This window comes from Rhinoraja longicauda, chromosome 23 (genome assembly GCF_053455715.1).
Source record: "Rhinoraja longicauda isolate Sanriku21f chromosome 23, sRhiLon1.1, whole genome shotgun sequence".
In the NCBI taxonomy this organism is placed as follows: Eukaryota; Metazoa; Chordata; class Chondrichthyes; order Rajiformes; family Arhynchobatidae; genus Rhinoraja; species Rhinoraja longicauda.
In genome coordinates this window covers 14434807-14453093 of record NC_135975.1, presented here as the reverse complement: position 1 = coordinate 14453093, position 18287 = coordinate 14434807, and the positions used below count along the sequence as shown (strand labels likewise).

At 46.5% G+C, this 18287-nt stretch overlaps 1 protein-coding gene across 1 annotated transcript in view; it reads right to left on the bottom strand.

Annotated features, from left to right (window-relative positions):
- Positions 1-1949: 1949 nt before the first annotated feature.
- fbxl13 (F-box and leucine-rich repeat protein 13) overlaps positions 1950-18287 on the bottom strand; it is a 145650-nt gene continuing 129312 nt past the window's right edge. The window contains exons 20-22 of the mRNA XM_078419710.1: positions 9312-9446; positions 4759-4922; positions 1950-2210 (exon numbers count right to left, since the gene is read on the bottom strand). Coding sequence (XP_078275836.1) covers positions 2081-2210; positions 4759-4922; positions 9312-9446 — 429 coding nt within the window. The 3' untranslated portion in view covers positions 1950-2080. The remainder of the gene's footprint in view (positions 2211-4758; positions 4923-9311; positions 9447-18287) is intronic.

Sequence of the window (18287 nt, the reverse complement as noted above, 5' to 3'; positions counted from 1 at the left end):
GAGTTAGAACATAGAAAAAAAACAGGTGCGGAGTAGGCCTTTTGGCCCTTTGAGACAGCACCGCCAGTCAATATGATTTTAGCTGATCATCTAAAATCAGTACCCCATTCCTGCTTTTTCCCCATATCCCTTGATTCCTTTGGCCCTAAGAGCTAAATCTGACTCTTTCTTGAAAACCTTTTTGAAGAAGTAACCAAATAGATTGACGAGGGCAAAGCCATAAATGTTGCCTATATGGACTTCAGCAAGGCATTTGATACGGTTCGGCATGATAGGTTGCTCGTGAAGGTTAGATTGCATTGGATCCAAGGAAAGATAAATGACTGAATAGCAAATTGGCTTAATGAAGGAAGCATAGTATGATGGTGGAACGTTGTTTTTTCGGACTGGAGGGCTCTGACTAGTGGTGTGCGTCAGGGATTGGTGCTGGGTCCAATACTATTTGTGGTTTATATCAACGATTTGGATGAAAATGTACAAGGCATAATTAGTAAATTTGCAAATGACACTAAAGTAAGTGGCATCAAAGATCGCGAAGATGGTTATCAAAAATTACAGCATGATCTTAACCAGTGGGGCAAGTGGGCTGAGGAATGGCTAATGGAGTTTAATGCAGATAAGTGTGAGGTATTGCATTTAGGGAAGTCAAAGGACATTCACAGTAAATGACAGGGTCCTCGGGAGTGTATATGGGCTGAGGGATCCAAGAGTACAGGAAAATAGTTCCTTGAAAGTGGCATCACAGATTGATATTGGAGGTCAAGAAGGCTTTCAGTACATTGGGCTTGATCAGTCAGGGTATTGAGTATGGAAGTTGGGATGTTTGTTGCACATGATATTGGTGAGGCCACATTTGGAATATTGTCTTGCATTTTGGTCACCCTGCTACAGGAAGGATGGTGTTAAGCTGGAAAGAGTGCAGAGAATATTTACAAGGATGTTGCCAGGACTCGAGGGCATGAACTATAGGAAAAGGTTGGGGAGGCTAGGACTTTATTCCTTGAAGCTGAGGGGGATGAGGAGTGATCTTATAGAAGTGTGTAAGATCACAAGGGGAATGGATAGGGTAAATGCACAGCGTCTTTTACCCAGAATAGAGGAATCAAGAACCAAGGGACATCTGGTAAATCTGGCAGGTACTATAACCTTTTTTAAAAGGCATTAAAAGGTACATGGATAGGAAATGTTTTGACAGATATGGGCCAAACGTGGGCAGGTGAGATTAATGTAGATGGGGCATCTTGGTCAGCATGGGCAAGTTGGGCCAAAGGGCCTGTTTTTATGCAGTTTGACTCTGACTCTGACTCTAAAGCTTTTGAAAATAAATGGCTCACCCTCATATGGCTTTCCACATGCTTTAAATACAAAAACTTGCTTCCACGATAGCTTCATGGGGTGTCTGGCACATGTGTAATTGGGTGGAGTGGAATCATATGATTTTTCTGTAGAACTGTGGGTTATTGGTCTTTGTATTATTAGATCCTTTTGCTGTTTTGAATATTAATCTCGATCAATTTTAGTATTCAGCTATGCAACTTAAATGGTTTCATTTGGACATGCATCAACCAATTATAATAATGTATTGGCATAAGAACGCCCTTAGATGTGTCTGAGCACAACTTTTGGTTTTAATGGAATTCTTTTGAAGCTGTATCTTTTTTTTGGTTCTCATTTTTTAAAACATGGGAAATCCGGCAGAAGTCCTCGTCAGACTGTGCAGAATAGGATGTTTATCTTAAAGAATAGGATGGTCATCTTAAAAAATGTTTGTCAGCAATAATTGAATAAAACAGCCCCAAACTGTAAACTGTGAACCCTGATATACCAGGATTATATCTTAGACACATCTTGATTATTAACACAACTCTGATTAAAGTCAGTGTATGTAAACAATCTAAGATAAATTTTATTTTCTTCAAATTAGTGAAGATTTTCCTCAACAACAAGTTCTACAGTGCTACCTTAGACTTTACAATTTGAAGTTTAATTTTTTTGACAGTGTGAATAGGTAAAGATAAAGATTCTGTACAGACAATATGTATGGAATTCTAGCATTCATAAAAATTTGATGATTACATCTTTACTTTTTTTCCTCTTCCTCCTTTTTGGCGGCAAGGTAGTTTCCTTTATCATCATATCCGAACCACATAGGAGGATTGTCATCATTATATTCCACGTGCTGAACATTTATTGCTGCTTTGATAGTTTGCCTAAATTCGTGAAAGAAAACATTTATTAGATGTGTTTAACAAATTCTCCAATGAAAAGTGGAAAGTGGAAATTAAAGGGTGGAGGGTTAAAGAGAATTTTATCTACTGGAGCATATGTTTCATGCAGTGCAGCGCGTTTTCCCCGGGGGGGGGTCTTCATTCTGCTTGTTTCAATGTTGGGACAAAAACATTTGTGCTTATTGATGAGTTTTGAATTTAAAGCTTACATCATCTAATATAGTGAACACAAATGAAGAGGAGAACTACATTTGCCTTTCTCTTTCCTTTGCCAATTACCACTATTTTTCCTCCAATAAAAACATAATTTCTTGCATCAAAATTTTAATTAGGATTGTTGGGCTTAAGCCACATTGCAAGTCATTTTGTGCTGTGATTTACACACACAGAAGCTGATTTGAAGCTGTCGATTATTTTTATATAAAGCCCCTCCAGCACAATTCTTGCCTGGTTTTGAATTTGTTTCACAGAAATTAATGACTAATGCAATATCAAAAAGACTAGCAAAATAATGTCTCATGATTGTGAAGTGGGAGAAAAGACATGTACATACTATAAAAAGTATCCTAAAGCTTGCGTTGCGAGAGTAGTGTTACATCTCAATACTTCACATAGGTATCGTCAATTTAGCTTTTTTTAATGACCAGATGTTTGGCACTCAAGTACTGGAACTTTCATTGCATGGCTGTGCCTTCATCAGCTTATCACTTTAAAAGTATTGTGAAGACTTCAACAGCTGGGTCTTGAAATTTGGAAGTCATAGCACATATGGTAAAGATCATTTTTCTATGTACCCAAATGATAATTCCTAACGTCAATTGGTGCAACATCCTAAATGTTCCATTTATTTATTCTTTTCTATAAGATGCTACTTCATTGGCTTGTGCAGAAATTATGCTATCCTTACATTTATATCTAGTTGATATAAGACTGTTTGATGATCTCCGCACCTGTGCCTTAAGTCCAACTGTGCCTTAAGTCCAACTGGCCCAGCTTCTGTGGTAGAAGTGCAGAAAGAGAATTCCAGTTTATGGAACCTGCAATGACCCTGCAACAGATTTCTCTTTTTGCAATTCCGCTATACAAGCTTGCCAGTTGGAGTTCAGGTGACAGGGACAGCGACTGGGTATGAAGACTTGATCATCAAACACTCTTCTTCAGATGATTAAAGGCTGAGTTGGTGAATCTCGTTACTTATATCTATCTTCACTGGGCCATATCTCCCAAGGTATGAAAAGTGATCCACCAAGGATTTTTATTGTTGGGGAGGAGAGGCAGTGTTGTGCAATGGAACAGAGATTTGTAGAAGATCTATTTTTTTTACAAATGCAAGGCCCATTCTCTGCAGGTTAAGTCAACGGCAACTTGTATACACATACACAATGAGTGATGTACGCAAACATTATTTCCATATGTGAACCCAAGCTCCAATTGCTTTTAGATTTTTTTAGAGATACAGAGCAGAAACAGGCCCTTCAGCCCACCGGGTCCGCGCCGCCCAGCGATCCCCGCACATTAACACTATCCTACACCCACTAGGGACAATTTTTACATTTGCCCAGCCAATTAACCTACAAACCTGTACGTCTTTGGAGTGTGGGAGGAAACCGAAGATCTCGGAGAAAACCCACGCAGGTCACGGGGAGAACGTACAAACTCCGTACAGACGGCACCCTTAGTCAGGATCGAACCTGAGTCTCAGGCGTTGCATTCGCTGTAAGGCTTTGACTTGACCTGTTTAATAGTGCAAATGAGTGGATGCATGTTGTAAGAGCTTTTTTGGTTCGTATCAGCCACTCAGAACACCCATTGAATGGAATCATCCTCAACCCCAATCTAAGGTAGACACAAAATCCTGGAGTAACTCAGCGGGGCAGGCAGCATCTCTGGAGAGAAGGAATGGGTGACATTTCGGGTTGAGACCCTTCTTCAGTCTCGACCCGAAATGTCACCCATTCCTTCTCTCCAGAGATTCTGCCTGTCCCGCTGAGTTACTCCATCATTTTGTGTCTACCTTCAATTTAAACCAGCATCTGCAGTTCTTTCCTACACACTCAACCCCAATCTATTGCTTAAAAAGAAATTACAGCATATAACTGTATTTTCATGAGATTAAAATCTTCTTTGAGATTAAAATAAATGTAGGCCTAACCCAAACCTGTCTTCCCATACATTAGTGTTGCCATTCCAGAAATCAGTGCAGAAAATCATTGTCGCACTTCCACCATGGTAAGAACTTCCTTTCTCAGAGATAGAGACAAAAATCTATTTTACCAAAATCCCATATAACTGCAGCAGTACAGCCAAACTCTTGTATTCAAATTCTCTTACAATGAAGATAAACATAGCATTTGCCTTCTTAAATCTTTGATGTTGGCATTGGCCTTTCTCAGATTGGGAAGTTGGTTAAACTCATATTGATTCTATCTTCAGAAAGGCAAATTATATATTTTCTGTTTACTCTGATTTTGTTCTCTGCATAAGCTCAGGAAAACAATGGAATGAGCATACTTGGAAATATTATACTTACTTTGTGATCTTTGTGCAGTATAGCATCTTGAGGACACGTAGCTTTTTGCAGCCTTTCCGTAGGAACGTAAATGTTGAATCAGTAAGCCTGACACAACCTGAGATGTCCAGGAAATAAATATAATGGCAAACTCCAGCCAGATATTGTATACTTAAGTCAGTAATCTGATGAATCAATAAATACAACACAAAATATAAAATCTCATTTTGTAAATACTGCATTTTATTAAAACATTTACCATAATGGTGGAAGGCTAATACTTCTGAGTAATACTTTCTGAGTAGTACTGAGGATCTGTTGCACTATCACTGATCCCCTACATTGCATATCCATATATGAAACTCGAGGATAGGGAGAGGGTTCCAATGCTAGAATCTTTATTTAGGTCATTTTATCTTGGCAGAGAATCTTGGGGCTGTCAACAGTCTGGATCGCTCCAGTCCACAAACTGTGGCATAAAAGCACTTACCATTTTGACTGACTTCCCTTCCCTTCATTTATTGGCTTTCTCAAAGCCTTGAAAACTCATCATCCACTGTAAATCATCCAAACGTGGAAATTAAGAGCAGGAGTCGGCCACTTGGTCCCTCAAGCTTGCTCCACTATTTAATAAATCTATGGCTAAAGTCACTGTAACCTCAAGTTTACATTCCATCTATCTTCTCCTGCTAGCTTATCAAGGATATATCTACCACAAACCAAAATGTTAGAAGAATGCAGTGGGTTAAATGGCACCTGTGTAGCAAAAGGTGCACGTTGATGTTTTGGATATATATCTACCTCTCCCTTATAAATATTCAGACTCTGCTTTCAGCATCCATTGAGGAAGTTAGTTCCAAAGATTCATAACCCGATGAGAGTAAAAAATACATAGTCTGTGTCTTAAATGTGTGACCTCTAGTTCTACTTGCTCCCACATGAAGAAACATCTTCTGCAAATCCACCCAGCCAAGGCTCGGGATCCCCGTGCACTTTTTGTGTTGGTATACGCTGGCACATTTAAAAAGTTAAAAACTAGATTTTTAAATGTTTAGAATTTTTAATATTACAATAATATTTCTAAAGTCTAAAAAATAAAACATTAATTAGGCAGTCAGGCCCTTGAATAGCTTAAGCGGCTTATAGGATGACGATTGATATGAACATGAACAACACCTTTTTGACTACAAAAAAACCCACTGCAGACTGTCAAGGTCCCTGGACAGTCCTTTCAGATTAGGCAGAGGTTTGCTTGCATCTCCCCCAACCTCATCTACTGGATACGTTGTTCAAGGTGTGGACTCTTATACGTTGGCGAGACCAAACGTAGACTGGGTGATCGTTTTGCTGAACACCTTTGCTCAGTCCGCCTGGACCTACCTGAGCTCCCTGTTGCCAAACACTTTAATTCCCCTTTATTCACAAAATGCTGGAGTAACTCAGCAGGTCAGGCAGCATCTCGGGAGAGAAGGAATGGGTGACGTTTCGGGTCGAGACCCTTCTTCAGACTGAGGAAGGGTCTCGACCCGAAACGTCACCCATTCCTTCTCTCCCGAGATGCTGCCTGACCTGCTGAGTTACTCCAGCATTTTGTGAATAAATCGATTTGTACCAGCATCTGCAGTTATTTTCTTATACTTTAATTCCCCTTACCAATTCTCACACTGACCTTTCTGTCCTGGGCTTCCTCCATTATCAGAGTGAGGCCAAATGCAAATTGGAGGAACAGCATCTCATGCTTAGCTTGGGCAGTTTACAACCCAATGGTATGAATATTGATTTCTCAAATTCAAGTAACCCTTGCATCTCCTCTCTGAGTTATTCCAGCTTTTTGTGTCCATCTTCAGTTTAAACCAGCATCTGCAGTTCCTTCTTACACAATGGATGAGATGGAGCCTGGTTTATGTCCAATTTCAGATTTTTAATGTTTTAACATCTGATCTGACCACCCCCCACATTTGCAGGCTCAAATATTCAACCAATGTTTTCTCCCTCAAAAGACGTTGTCTGGCCTGCTGAGTGCATGAAGGATGTGGGTTATTTTGTCCGGGGGGGATTTTAAGTATCAATGGCATTTTGATTACTAGGATATCTAATAAAATGTAATTTCTGCCACACATTCTGTGAAACAACAACACTGAAGGAGGAACAGAGAAATCCAAGACATAGTTGTCCCTTCCCTCTATAAACCAGTACACTTTGACATTTTCAGACAGATCTCACTGAAACTATTATCAATTTGAAAAAAACCCAAAGAAAAGCTGTAGGAAATATTCATTCGGTCAGATTGGAAGTTAGCAAATGTAAACTATTTAAGAAAAATAGTGAAATAAACCTTGGATTTGTTAGTCAAGCATTAGCAAGGGTGCTTTGCTGAAATCTATTATTATGTGATAACACTATTATGAAAATAAAATTGGGTCCGGGCAGTCAGCATGCACAGGGAGTCACAAAAGAGATTATCAACAAAATTAGAACACATAGTATTATTTAGATAAAATACCAGAGTTATTGTGGATTGGTTAACAGTCAATGTGGGTTCTGAAGAGGATGAATGGAGACTGATTCAACAAGGGCATGGAAGGTGGAACATAATGTGGAAAAAGATGAGCTCATTCATTTCAGTAGAAAAAATAAAAATGCCAGGTGTTTATTTTTCACTTGGCATGAGATTGAAAGATGTGGGTATTCAAAAGGATCTTGGTGTCTTTGACTACATTACACTGAAAGATTACATGCAGATCCAACAGACAGTTGTTCTTTAGCGCCAGAGGATTCGAGCACAAGGGTAGAAACTACTTGAAACAATTATATAGAACCCTGGTGAGATAGCATATTGAATAATGTGTATAGATATGGTCTCACTACCGGATGTTGCAATTAAAGTGTAATATACCAAAAAAACATTTAACTGTATTGCATTTTCCATTTTGGCTACTGTTCCTACCTGCACGTCCTTCAATTTAGATTGAAAAATAATGGTTACCCATAAGAACCGATTTGATCTGAGAGCACCTAATCTGTCTAGGGGAGAAAATAATTGTTCTGCCTGTTCAAATTATATCCTTAGCAGCATATTATTGAAATCTGGTTGCACCATGATCTTGTTAGCAGATCAGATTTACCAATTACCTGGTTCAAATGTATGAATTAGATCATAGCATGTTTTTGCTTTATAGTTGAAGAGAAATTAATAGCTTCATTGACCATTCAACTATTTTGTTATTTATCTTGCACTTAATATACTTCAAACTTGTAAGTAGCTAGATTACGTGGCGGCGCCTAACGGCAGCGGCTGACTAGCAGTCTGTCCGTCATTTTTTTCCCTTTTTTTGTTGTGTGTCGGTGTTGGGATGGTTTTTATATATATTTTTTTTTGGTTGTGTATGTGTGGGAGGGGGTGGTGGTGTGGGTGGGTGTGGGGGGGGGGGGGGGAACTTTTCTCTTCCTCACGGCGCGGGGTGCGGCTCGGCTGCGGGGCCTAACATCGCCCGGTGCGGCTCAGCCGCTGGACTTTACATCCCGGTGCGGCTTGGCCGCTGGACTTTACATCCCGGTGCGGCTTGGCCGCTGGACTTTACATCCCGGTGCGGCTTGGCCGCTGGACTTTACATCCCGGTGCGGCTTGGCCGCTGGACTTTACATCCCGGTGCGGCTTGGCCGCTGGACTTTACATCCCGGTGCGGCTTGGCCGCTGGACTTTACATCCCGGTGCGGCTTGGCCGCTGGACTTTACATCCCGGTGCGGCTTGGCCGCTGGACTTAACAGTGCCCGGTGCAGCTCGGCTGCGGGGCTTAACATCGCCCGGTGCAGCTCGGCTGCGGGGCTTTTCATCGCTGGTGCGGCTCGGCTGCGGACTTGACATCGCCCGGTGCGGCTCGACCACGGGACTTAACATCGCCCGGTGCGGCTCGGCCACGGGACTTAGCTGCGCAAGGCTTGGTCGCGGGCCTTTCATCGCCCGGTTCGGCCGCGAGACGTTTCGGCGCCCGGTGCGGGGACTGTGCGGGTCGGTCGGGGACGAGCTGTCTGTCCGTGGGCGTGGGGAAGAGAGTGGAAGTTTTGTTGCCTCCATCACAGTGAGGGGGTGTTTGGAGTCACTGTGATGGACGTTTGTGTTGGGGTTATGTGTCTTGTGTTCTTTTTTTTCTTTTCTATGACTGCTATGTAGTTTCGTTCGGTACTTCGGTACCGAACGACAAATAAAGCTCTGTTATACTGTTATGTTATATATTATTAATGATGTAAGGCTGTGTGTTTTGACAGTCTATCTTTTCTTTAGCATACCACATGACAGGATGAATTTGGTTCAGGTTAGGCTGAAACAAAATGTATTACGAGTTGCATTTAAGCTACACACTGACTAGCTGCTAGCTGCTCCAAATGCCTCACTGGATATTAGAATAACAAATTTGGGCAGACCAAGAATAGCACTGATGATGATATGGGATAAGGCTAATTATGTAACCCTCTTGGAAACAGCTGTTGTACTTAAGAAGGACAAGTAAGAAAAGCAAGTGGGGAAAAAAGAAATGGCATAAAAAATTCTAGTACTTCAAAATTCAAAGTGTACCTTTGGACATCCAGCGATGTTTAATGAAATGAGCCTTCTGCAGTGGAAAGCCAGTGTCTTTATACTTTTATCAGACACTGAGAGGCAATGGGAGACATCCAAGTATTCCAGCTCTGCCATCTTATGGTAGAATTTCTTGAACACAAATATGACAAATTATGTTTTCAATTCCTTGAACTTGATCTATGTTCCAGTCACTATTTGAACAAATAACAAATATGTTGTTAAAACCAGAGGCATGATAAGTACAGAGTGCTTATGTAAACAAAAGGCCTGAACAAATTCAGTTCAAATCTCAGCATGGCAGCTGAGGAATTTACATTTGGTTAATTAAGTAGAATAAATAACGTTTTTGTTAAAGACCACTTGTATCTATTTGGAAAGAGAGTGGGGGGGGGTTACCTTCTGCGCCCTTGAGGTCGGCTGCTGGAAGCACCCCATTCCCCAAGGGACGAGGGCTGAAGAGGGCCAGGTGTGGAGAGGGACGGCGGTTCGTGGAATAACCGTAACGGAGGAGGAGGCAGCTGCTGTGGGCCTTTGTGGCCAGCTGCGTCTGGGACTGTAAAATGGCACCAAATATGCCGCTTCTTGCATATGGACTCAGTGGCCTGCTCTGTGCATACTGTACTAACTGGGGTGGTTATGCTTATGTACGGGGACAATCTTGCTGATCAGTATGCAAAACATGTATTTCATTGTACCTGGAACACATGACAATAAATACACAATTGAACCATTGAATCTGGCCTCTGTGTAACTGAAGCCCCATCATAATCTGGATGACTCTCAATCAGCCTCTGAAGAAGCCCAGAAAGTTGGGACATCAGGTAAATCCTCAGATTTGGAGACCAGAGATGAAAGAATACAAGGTTTGTGCTTTCTCCTAGGCGAACATGCAACCCAGTAAAGCCTCTTGCATAACCATCTGCAATCATAATCTATTTCCCATGTCAACCATTCATCTCTGTCTGCTTAATTAAATATGATCACTGGTAAGTGCCTGGAACATGCTGCCTGGGGTGATGGTTGAGGCAGATACAAATGTAGCATTTAAGAGACATTTGGATAGGCTTATGTATATGCAGGGAATGGAGAGATATGGATTATGTACAGGCAGAAAAGAGTTAGTTTTGGCATCATGTTCGTCATAGACATTGTGGGCCGAGGGGCCTGTTCCAGTGCTGTACTGTTCTATGCTCCATGGAATGAAACTTAAGGAGCCACGCTGTTTAGAATCTGCAGGACCTTCAGGGAAACCTGTCCTTCCTAGTTATCTGACCTCACAGTCATTCTACAGCATTGTATTGAATTTATTTGAATGTTAATGAATACAGTATCAATTGCTATTGTTGATATCTGCACTATATAATCATTCCTTTGGATTTTATTCTTGCTGACTTTGTTCAAATTTGAAATTTATCTATTTTAAGTCTGTAAATTCTATTTCACCACAGTCAAAGATCTGTTAACATGTTTATGATTGAAATAAATTGTTGAGATCACTGCAACAAACATAAAGTTGCAGCAAACTGAATCCGGAATCTGCAGTCTCTTGTATTCCTTTTAGATTGTTATTGTATTGCTTTCAAATTCAGATACATTCACTGTCTACACAGCTTATTCTTTTTCATATCATATCATCATATTGTAGTGAGTCCAGACGAGTGGTATTATCCAAATACTTTATTGGTATAAAACCCGTGACAAACGCAACAGACTTCTTTCTGGACGAACACTAACTTCACTCACTAATCTAATCTCTAATCTAACGTTTGGCGCCAAGCATTTAAATACCCCGCGCTTCCTCACCCCGTGACCGTAACCCAATCCGAGGGTTCTATTACCTGGCCAATCCCTATGTCCCTACATGACCCCCCCCAGAACCCTCGAAACCATACCTCACGGGCGGCCGAACCTCCCGCCCAGAACGTGTACGGATGGGGGAAACCGATACCCCCAGCGTGACAGGAGGCGGGGTGGACGCCGCCGCTGGAGGCGATGGGGGGTCCACTGGAGCGGAGGGTGCAGGTGACGGGGGGCACTTGATGAACAACGGCAGCCCGGGACCAACCATAGGCGGCGGAGGCCCAAGAGGTGGTAAACTGGGCGCCGCTGACGGGACCAGTCGAGCAGCCACAGGCCGGCCCCGGCGCGGCGGCTGAGCCACCGACACGGGGAGGTCCTGGTCTAAATGGGCCGGCTTGAGACGGGACACTGAAACCAGCTCCTGACGAGTTCCTACCTGCAAGGTGAAGGTTACAGTCCCTCTTTTGAGCACCTGGAACGGGCCCTGGTAAACCGGCTGGAGAGGGGGGCGGTGGCAATCTTTCCGAAGCAACACGAAATCACAGCTCCGCAATTCCGAAGGAACGTGAACTGCTGTGCTTCCGTGACTAGAGGTGGGGACTGGAGCCAGAGAACCCACCCGTTCCCGGAGGGAGCCCAAGACTGACGTGACGGATGGCGGCAAGGCGGGAGTGGAAGGGAGAATGTCGCCCGGCACCCGCAGGGGCGAACCGTAGACGAGCTCGGCCGAAGATGTGCCCAGCTCAGCCCGCGGGGCCGTACGGATGCCGAGGAGGACCCAAGGCAGTTGGTCAGCCCAATCGTAGCCAGTCAGGCGAGCACAGAGGGACGCCTTCAGCTGCCGATGGAAACGCTCAACCATCCCGTTGGCTTGGGGATGATAGGCGGTGGTCTGCTGTAATCGAGCACCATACAGCTGCGCCAGCGCGGCCCAGAGAGACGAGGTGAACTGAGCTCCCCAATCTGTAGTGATGATAGCCGGGACCCCGAAACGAGCCACCCAATGCAACGCCAGGGCCCGTGCACAGGAAGCCGCCGAGGTGTCCGACAACGGGAGCGCCTCCGGCCAACGAGTGAACTGATCAACCACCGTCAGTAGATGAGTGTAACCCCTAGAATAGGGCAATGGACCCACCAAATCCACATGGATGTGGAAAAAACGGGCGGGGGGAACCTCGAATCTCTGGTGTGGGGGCTGGACATGACGATGGACTTTGGAGGTCTGGCACGGAATGCAGGCGCGTGCCCAGGCTGCCACCTGCTTTCGCAGGCCATGCCAGACAAACCGGTCAGCCACCATGGCTGAAGTCGCCCTGATGGACGGATGTGCCAGGCCATGAATGGCCTCAAAAACCTTACGCCGCAGAGCGGCAGGCACCACCGGGCGAGGGCGTGGGAGAGTAACGTCGCACCACAACTTGATACCTGTGGGGCCACACGCCACCTGCTCTAAACGCAGTCCCGAGGTTGTGGAGGCGTACACCGCGGCAGTTCCTTCCAGGCGCTGAGCCTCCGCTAGCTCCTGGAAATCCACATGTTTACCAACCACGGCTACGGAGGGAATGGCCGGCCGGGACAGGGCATCAGCAACGGCATTCAGCCTACCCGCAATATGACGGACATCGGTCGTAAACTCCGAAATGAGGGTTAGGTGCCGCTGCTGGCGAGCCGACCACGGATCAGAAACCTTAGCAAAAGCGAATGTCAAAGGTTTGTGATCCGTGTAGGCCACGAAAGAACGGCCTTCTAAAAAATAACGGAAGTGGCGGACTGCTAAATAAAGGGCCAGGAGCTCTCTATCGAACGCACTGTACTTGAGCTCCGCTCGAGTGAGCTGCCTGCTGAAAAACGCCAGAGGCTGCCAATTACCGTCGACCTGCTGCTCCAAAACCCCACCCACCGCCACGTCTGAGGCATCCACCGTCAGAGCTGTGGGGGCGGAGGAGCGCGGGTGCACCAGCATGGTGGCGTTGGCGAGAGCCTGTTTGACCGCAACAAAAGCCGTCTCCGCAGCTACGGACCATACCAACTCCGCGGGGTTACCTGCGAGACATTGAAAAAGGGGGCGCATAACCCGAGCTGCTGCAGGCACGAACCGATGATAGAAATTGACCATGCCCACGAATTCCTGCAAGCCCTTGATGGTAGTCGGGCGGGGGAAAGAGCGGACCGCGTCCACCTTAGCTGGTAAAGGAGTGGCACCGGCCGGAGTAACCCGGTGACCCAAAAAATCCACCGCGGACAGGCCAAATTGGCACTTGTCCGGATGGAGAATCAGGCCATGGTCTTGCAGCCTCTGGAACACCGTGCGGAGGTGGACCAAGTGCTCCTGGACCGAACGGCTGGCAATCAAAATATCGTCTAGATAAATAAAGACAAACGGCAACCCTCGACCCACCCGGTCCATCAGACGCTGGAATGCCTGAGCTGCATTTTTAAGGCCGAAAGGCATACGCAACCACTCAAACAGTCCGAACGGGGTGATGGTCGCTGTTTTCGGAATGTCCGGCGGGTGGACCGGGATCTGATGGTATCCCCGCACCAAATCAATTTTTGAAAATATTGTCGCCCCCTCCAGGCTAGCTGAAAAGTCCTGAATGTGTGGAATCGGATAGCGGTCCGGCCGTGTTGCCGTGTTGAGTCGACGGAAGTCACCACATGGTCTCCACCCCCCAGATGCTTTGGAAACCATGTGCAAGGGGGAGGCCCACGGACTACTCGAAGGCCGAATAATTCCCAACCTCTCCAAGTTTAGGAACTCCTCTCGCGCCCTGGCCAGCTTGTCGGGTGGGAGGCGCCGTGCCCGGGCAAAAACCGGCGGCCCTTCGGTTGGAATGAAATGGACGACCCCGTGCTTCTCCGAAGGTGAATCAAAACGCTGGACGAGGAGCTGCGGGAAGTCGGCCAGGACCGCATCGAACTGACCGGGAGCCGTGGTAATGGACTGGATAACTAGGCTGGGTGGGGCGGCGCTTGTAGAAGCCTCTGGCCCAGTACCCCGAGGCCGTACATCAGCCGAGGGTTGTAGGCCCCTACCTCGGACGTCTGCGACCAAGGAAAACGCCCATAGGAAATCTGCCCCCAATATGGCCTGGCCCACATCCGCAACGATGAATTCCCAACGGTAAGTCCTGGACTCGAAGGACAGGGACATGGTCCTTTTACCGTATGTACGGATGGTGCTACCATTCACTGCAATTAGGGGCGGGCCCTTTTCCCCCACTCGAACTTCACAGTCATAGGGGGGCACAATACTTACGACCGCTCCCGTATCCACTAGGAAAACGATCCCGGTACTCTGATCCGTAGCGTAGAGGCGGTGGTTACGGCCAACCGAGACTGCCTCTACAGTCGATCGGCCCAGGCGTTTCCCGGAAACGAACACGGGGATCCACAGCTTCGTGCCTCGCTGCCCCACCGCCGATGGAAAGAGCACCAGCCACGCCTATCCGGCTCTGTTGGTCGAGCCCGCTGCCAATGAACAGGCGCCGCCGCCCTCTCTTGGCGGGCCGGCTGCGCAATAGCGGCCGATGCGTCGCTCTCTTGGCCGCACCCCCGACTGCCGCTGGGCCTCGAGACCCGGTTAACGGAGCCGTCTCGGGCGTTGCGTTCCCTCACGAGCGTGTCGGCCTTCTCGGCGAAAGCTACCGGATCATCAAAAGGGACGTCTGCCAACACCAACCTGACGTCCCCAGGTAGCTTCTCCCGAAAGGCCGCTTCGAATATCATGCACGGCTGATGGTCGCCCGCCAAAGCCAGCATCTCGGACATCAGCTCCGACGGCAGCCGCTGCCCCAGGTCTGGCAAATGGAGGAGCTTCAGAGCCCGCTGGCTTTGGGCCCAGCCGAAGGTCCGCAGCAGGAGCTTCTTGAGCCCCACGTACTGGTCCGTTTGGGGTGGACTGGTCAGGTATCGGCTGACCCGCGCAGCCACCTCCGCCTGCAGACAGCTCACCAGGTGGTGGTACTTCTCCTGGTCTTCCTCCACCTTTTTAAGATGGAACTGTGATTCTGCCTGCACAAACCACAGGTGTGGCTGATGGGCCCAGAACGGCGGTAGATGAATTTCGCCCGCGCTCGCTCCCACCTGCGACATGCTGCTGCTTTCTTCCTACGTTCGGGGTCGCCAATGTAGTGAGTCCAGACGAGTGGTATTATCCAAATACTTTATTGGTATAAAACCCGTGACAAACGCAACAGACTTCTTTCTGGACGAACACTAACTTCACTCACTAATCTAATCTCTAATCTAACATTTGGCGCCAAGCATTTAAATACCCCGCGCTTCCTCACCCCGTGACCGTAACCCAATCCGAGGGTTCTATTACCTGGCCAATCCCTATGTCCCTACAATATCATATATATACAGCCGGAAACAGGCCTTTTCGGCCCACCAAGTCCATGCCGCCCAGCGATCCCCGTACATTAACACTATCCTACACCCACTAAGGACAATTTTTACATTTACCCAGCCAATTAACCTACATACCTGCACGTCTTTGGAGTGTGGGAGGATACCGAAGATCTCGGAGAAAACTCACGCAGGTCACGGGGAGAACGTACAAACTCCTTACAGTGCAGCACCCGTAGTCAGGATGGAACCTGAGTCTCCGGCGCTGCATTCGCTGTAAAGCAGCAACTCTACCGCTGCGCTACCGTGCCGCCCTTTTTTCTCCAAGAAAAAGATCCATATCCATGTCTCCTCAACTCAATCTTAATCTGTTTCTCTCCAAATCCTATTCCATGCTTCAAAGAACTTTCGGAAGTAGGATATTCAGAATGTACACAATATTGCAAATATTTATTAAAATTGTAGTTTCCAAAAGTTCAATTAAAGCCAGCTATGGGATTGAAGAACAGTGCAAGGGTGACAGTTGTGGGGCGGAATACTGATCAGTTGGAATCTGGTGGTAATTTGGAGTCTGCTAGCAATCAATGGTGCAGAAGGGTAGATGTGACTGCAATTTATAATGGAATGTGGGGGTGGGGGAGCAGTCGGATCATGAGGTTAACAATTTACTAAGATGCCTGTTGTTGCAAGCAGCAATCCTGCTCCTCCTAGCCTGCAGACATGAATTTAGCTCTGTTCCAAAAGTCTGTGAAACCATGCTAAATATAATTACTAAACAGACAGATTAAAATGAAAGCCCACAATCTTATTGTAACATTTAAATAACCAAAATATTCTGGGGTTTTGAAATGACCTTGATCTCATTTACAGATTTTCTTTGTAATTTCATCTGTTATACTTTCCTAGCTCATCTATTTTGAGGATTTGAAATTCGGCTCATCATTTTAATTTAATTCTTAAACATCCCACATAACAGGATTACATTCAGCTGTCCTGTGGTTCCGCAAGGAAACCTCAAGGTCTGGAAAATATCATCTTCTATTGCATACTGCAAAACACTAATCTTTGATCATTTATATGGAAATAGGGAGGAGTTGGCTGCGCCTAACGGCTGCGGCTCTCTGGCAGTCTGTTGTCTTTTTTTCTTTTTTTTTGTTTGTGTCGGTGTTGGGATGGTTTTTGTTTCTGTTTTTGGCTGTGTATGTGTGGTGGGGGTGTGGGGTGGGGGTGTGGGGTGGGGTGGGGGGGTGGGGCGGGGGGAAACCTTTATTTTATTAGGTCTCTTCCCCGGGGCGCGGCTCGGCTGCGGGCCTTAACATTGCCGGCGCAGCTCGGCTGCGGGACGTTTCAGTGCCCGGTGCGGCTCGGCTGCGGGCCTTAACATTGCCGGCGCAGCTCGGCTGCGGGACGTTTCAGTGCCCGGTGCGGCTCGGCTGCGGGCCTTAACATTGCCGGCGCAGCTCGGCTGCGGGACGTTTCAGTGCCCGGTGCGGCTCGGCTGCGGGCCTTAACATTGCCGGCGCAGCTCGGCCGCGGGACGTTTCAGTGCCCGGTGCGGCTCGGCCGCTGGACTTAACATCGCCCGGTGTGGCCGCGGGACGTTTCAGTGCCCGGTGTGGCCGCGGGACGTTTCAGTGCCCGGTGCGGCTCGGCCGCGGGACGTTTCAATGCCCGGTGCGGCTTGGCCGCTGGACTTAACATCGCCCGGTGTGGCCGCGGGACGTTTCAGTGCCCGGTGCGGCTTGGCCGCTGGACTTAACATCGTCAGCGCTGTTCGGCCGCGGGACGTTTCAGTGCCCGGTGCGGCTCGGCCGTTGGACTTAACATCGCCCGGTGTGGCCGCGGGACGTTTCGGTGCCCGGGGCGGCTCGGCCGGGGGGCCTTCCATCCCCTTGCGGGGGCTGTGCGTGTCGTTTGCCTCGGTAGGGGTCGAGCTGCCTGTCCGTGGGTGCGGGGGGGAAGAGAGGGGAAGTTTTGTTGCCTCCATCACAGTGAGGGGGTGTTTGGAGTCACTGTGATGGATGTTTGTGTTGGGGTCGGGTGTCCTGTGTTCTTTTCTTTTTGCTGTATTTTGTGTGACTGCTGAAATTTCGCTCGGTGTTGTGCCGAGTGACAATAAAGTGTTGTTATGTTATGTTATGTTATGTTATGTTTACTATTCATTTTGAATTGGAAATGTGGATCTGTCCTGCAAATTGAATTCATATGATTGCATTATTTTTAATTATTCATTCTGTCTTCACTATAATACATTCAAGGCTTTGAAAATAACTGGAAATATTGGCGTTTTGAGATCATCTTAGTTCCTGTTACAGATTTTGAAATATCCATGTATGTTTACTAAAGTGCACAGTTTAATCGCAGATGTTTATATCAGAACTCTGATATTTCACAATATGAAATGAAATCAGACATGTGAAACTAGAAACACCAGAGACCTCCTATGTGTTGTGTTCCTGTGATGTTCAATGACCAGCGGCTGAGTAACTTCATGTATTGCAAAACAAGATAATACTACCATAGAGTCATGAATTCCAAAGATATTTTGGATATTAGAGAAATAAAGGAAATAGGTGAGAACATCGACAACCCCTTAACTATTCCCCAATCTTCCTGAATGTTCTCTCAATGCATCTGGAAATTTGCACAAGATTTTGTTATTTAAAAACACAGAAAAAGGGGAAACTTGTTACCATAACATCTTCTGGGAAATTACAAAGGTCTAAGTGTGGCTGAAATGAGTGAAATATTTCAGTGTAAGCCAGGGGACAGTTGGGTGGGCAGGGATGAGTGATCCAAAAAGCTGCGAAAGTGAGTGGG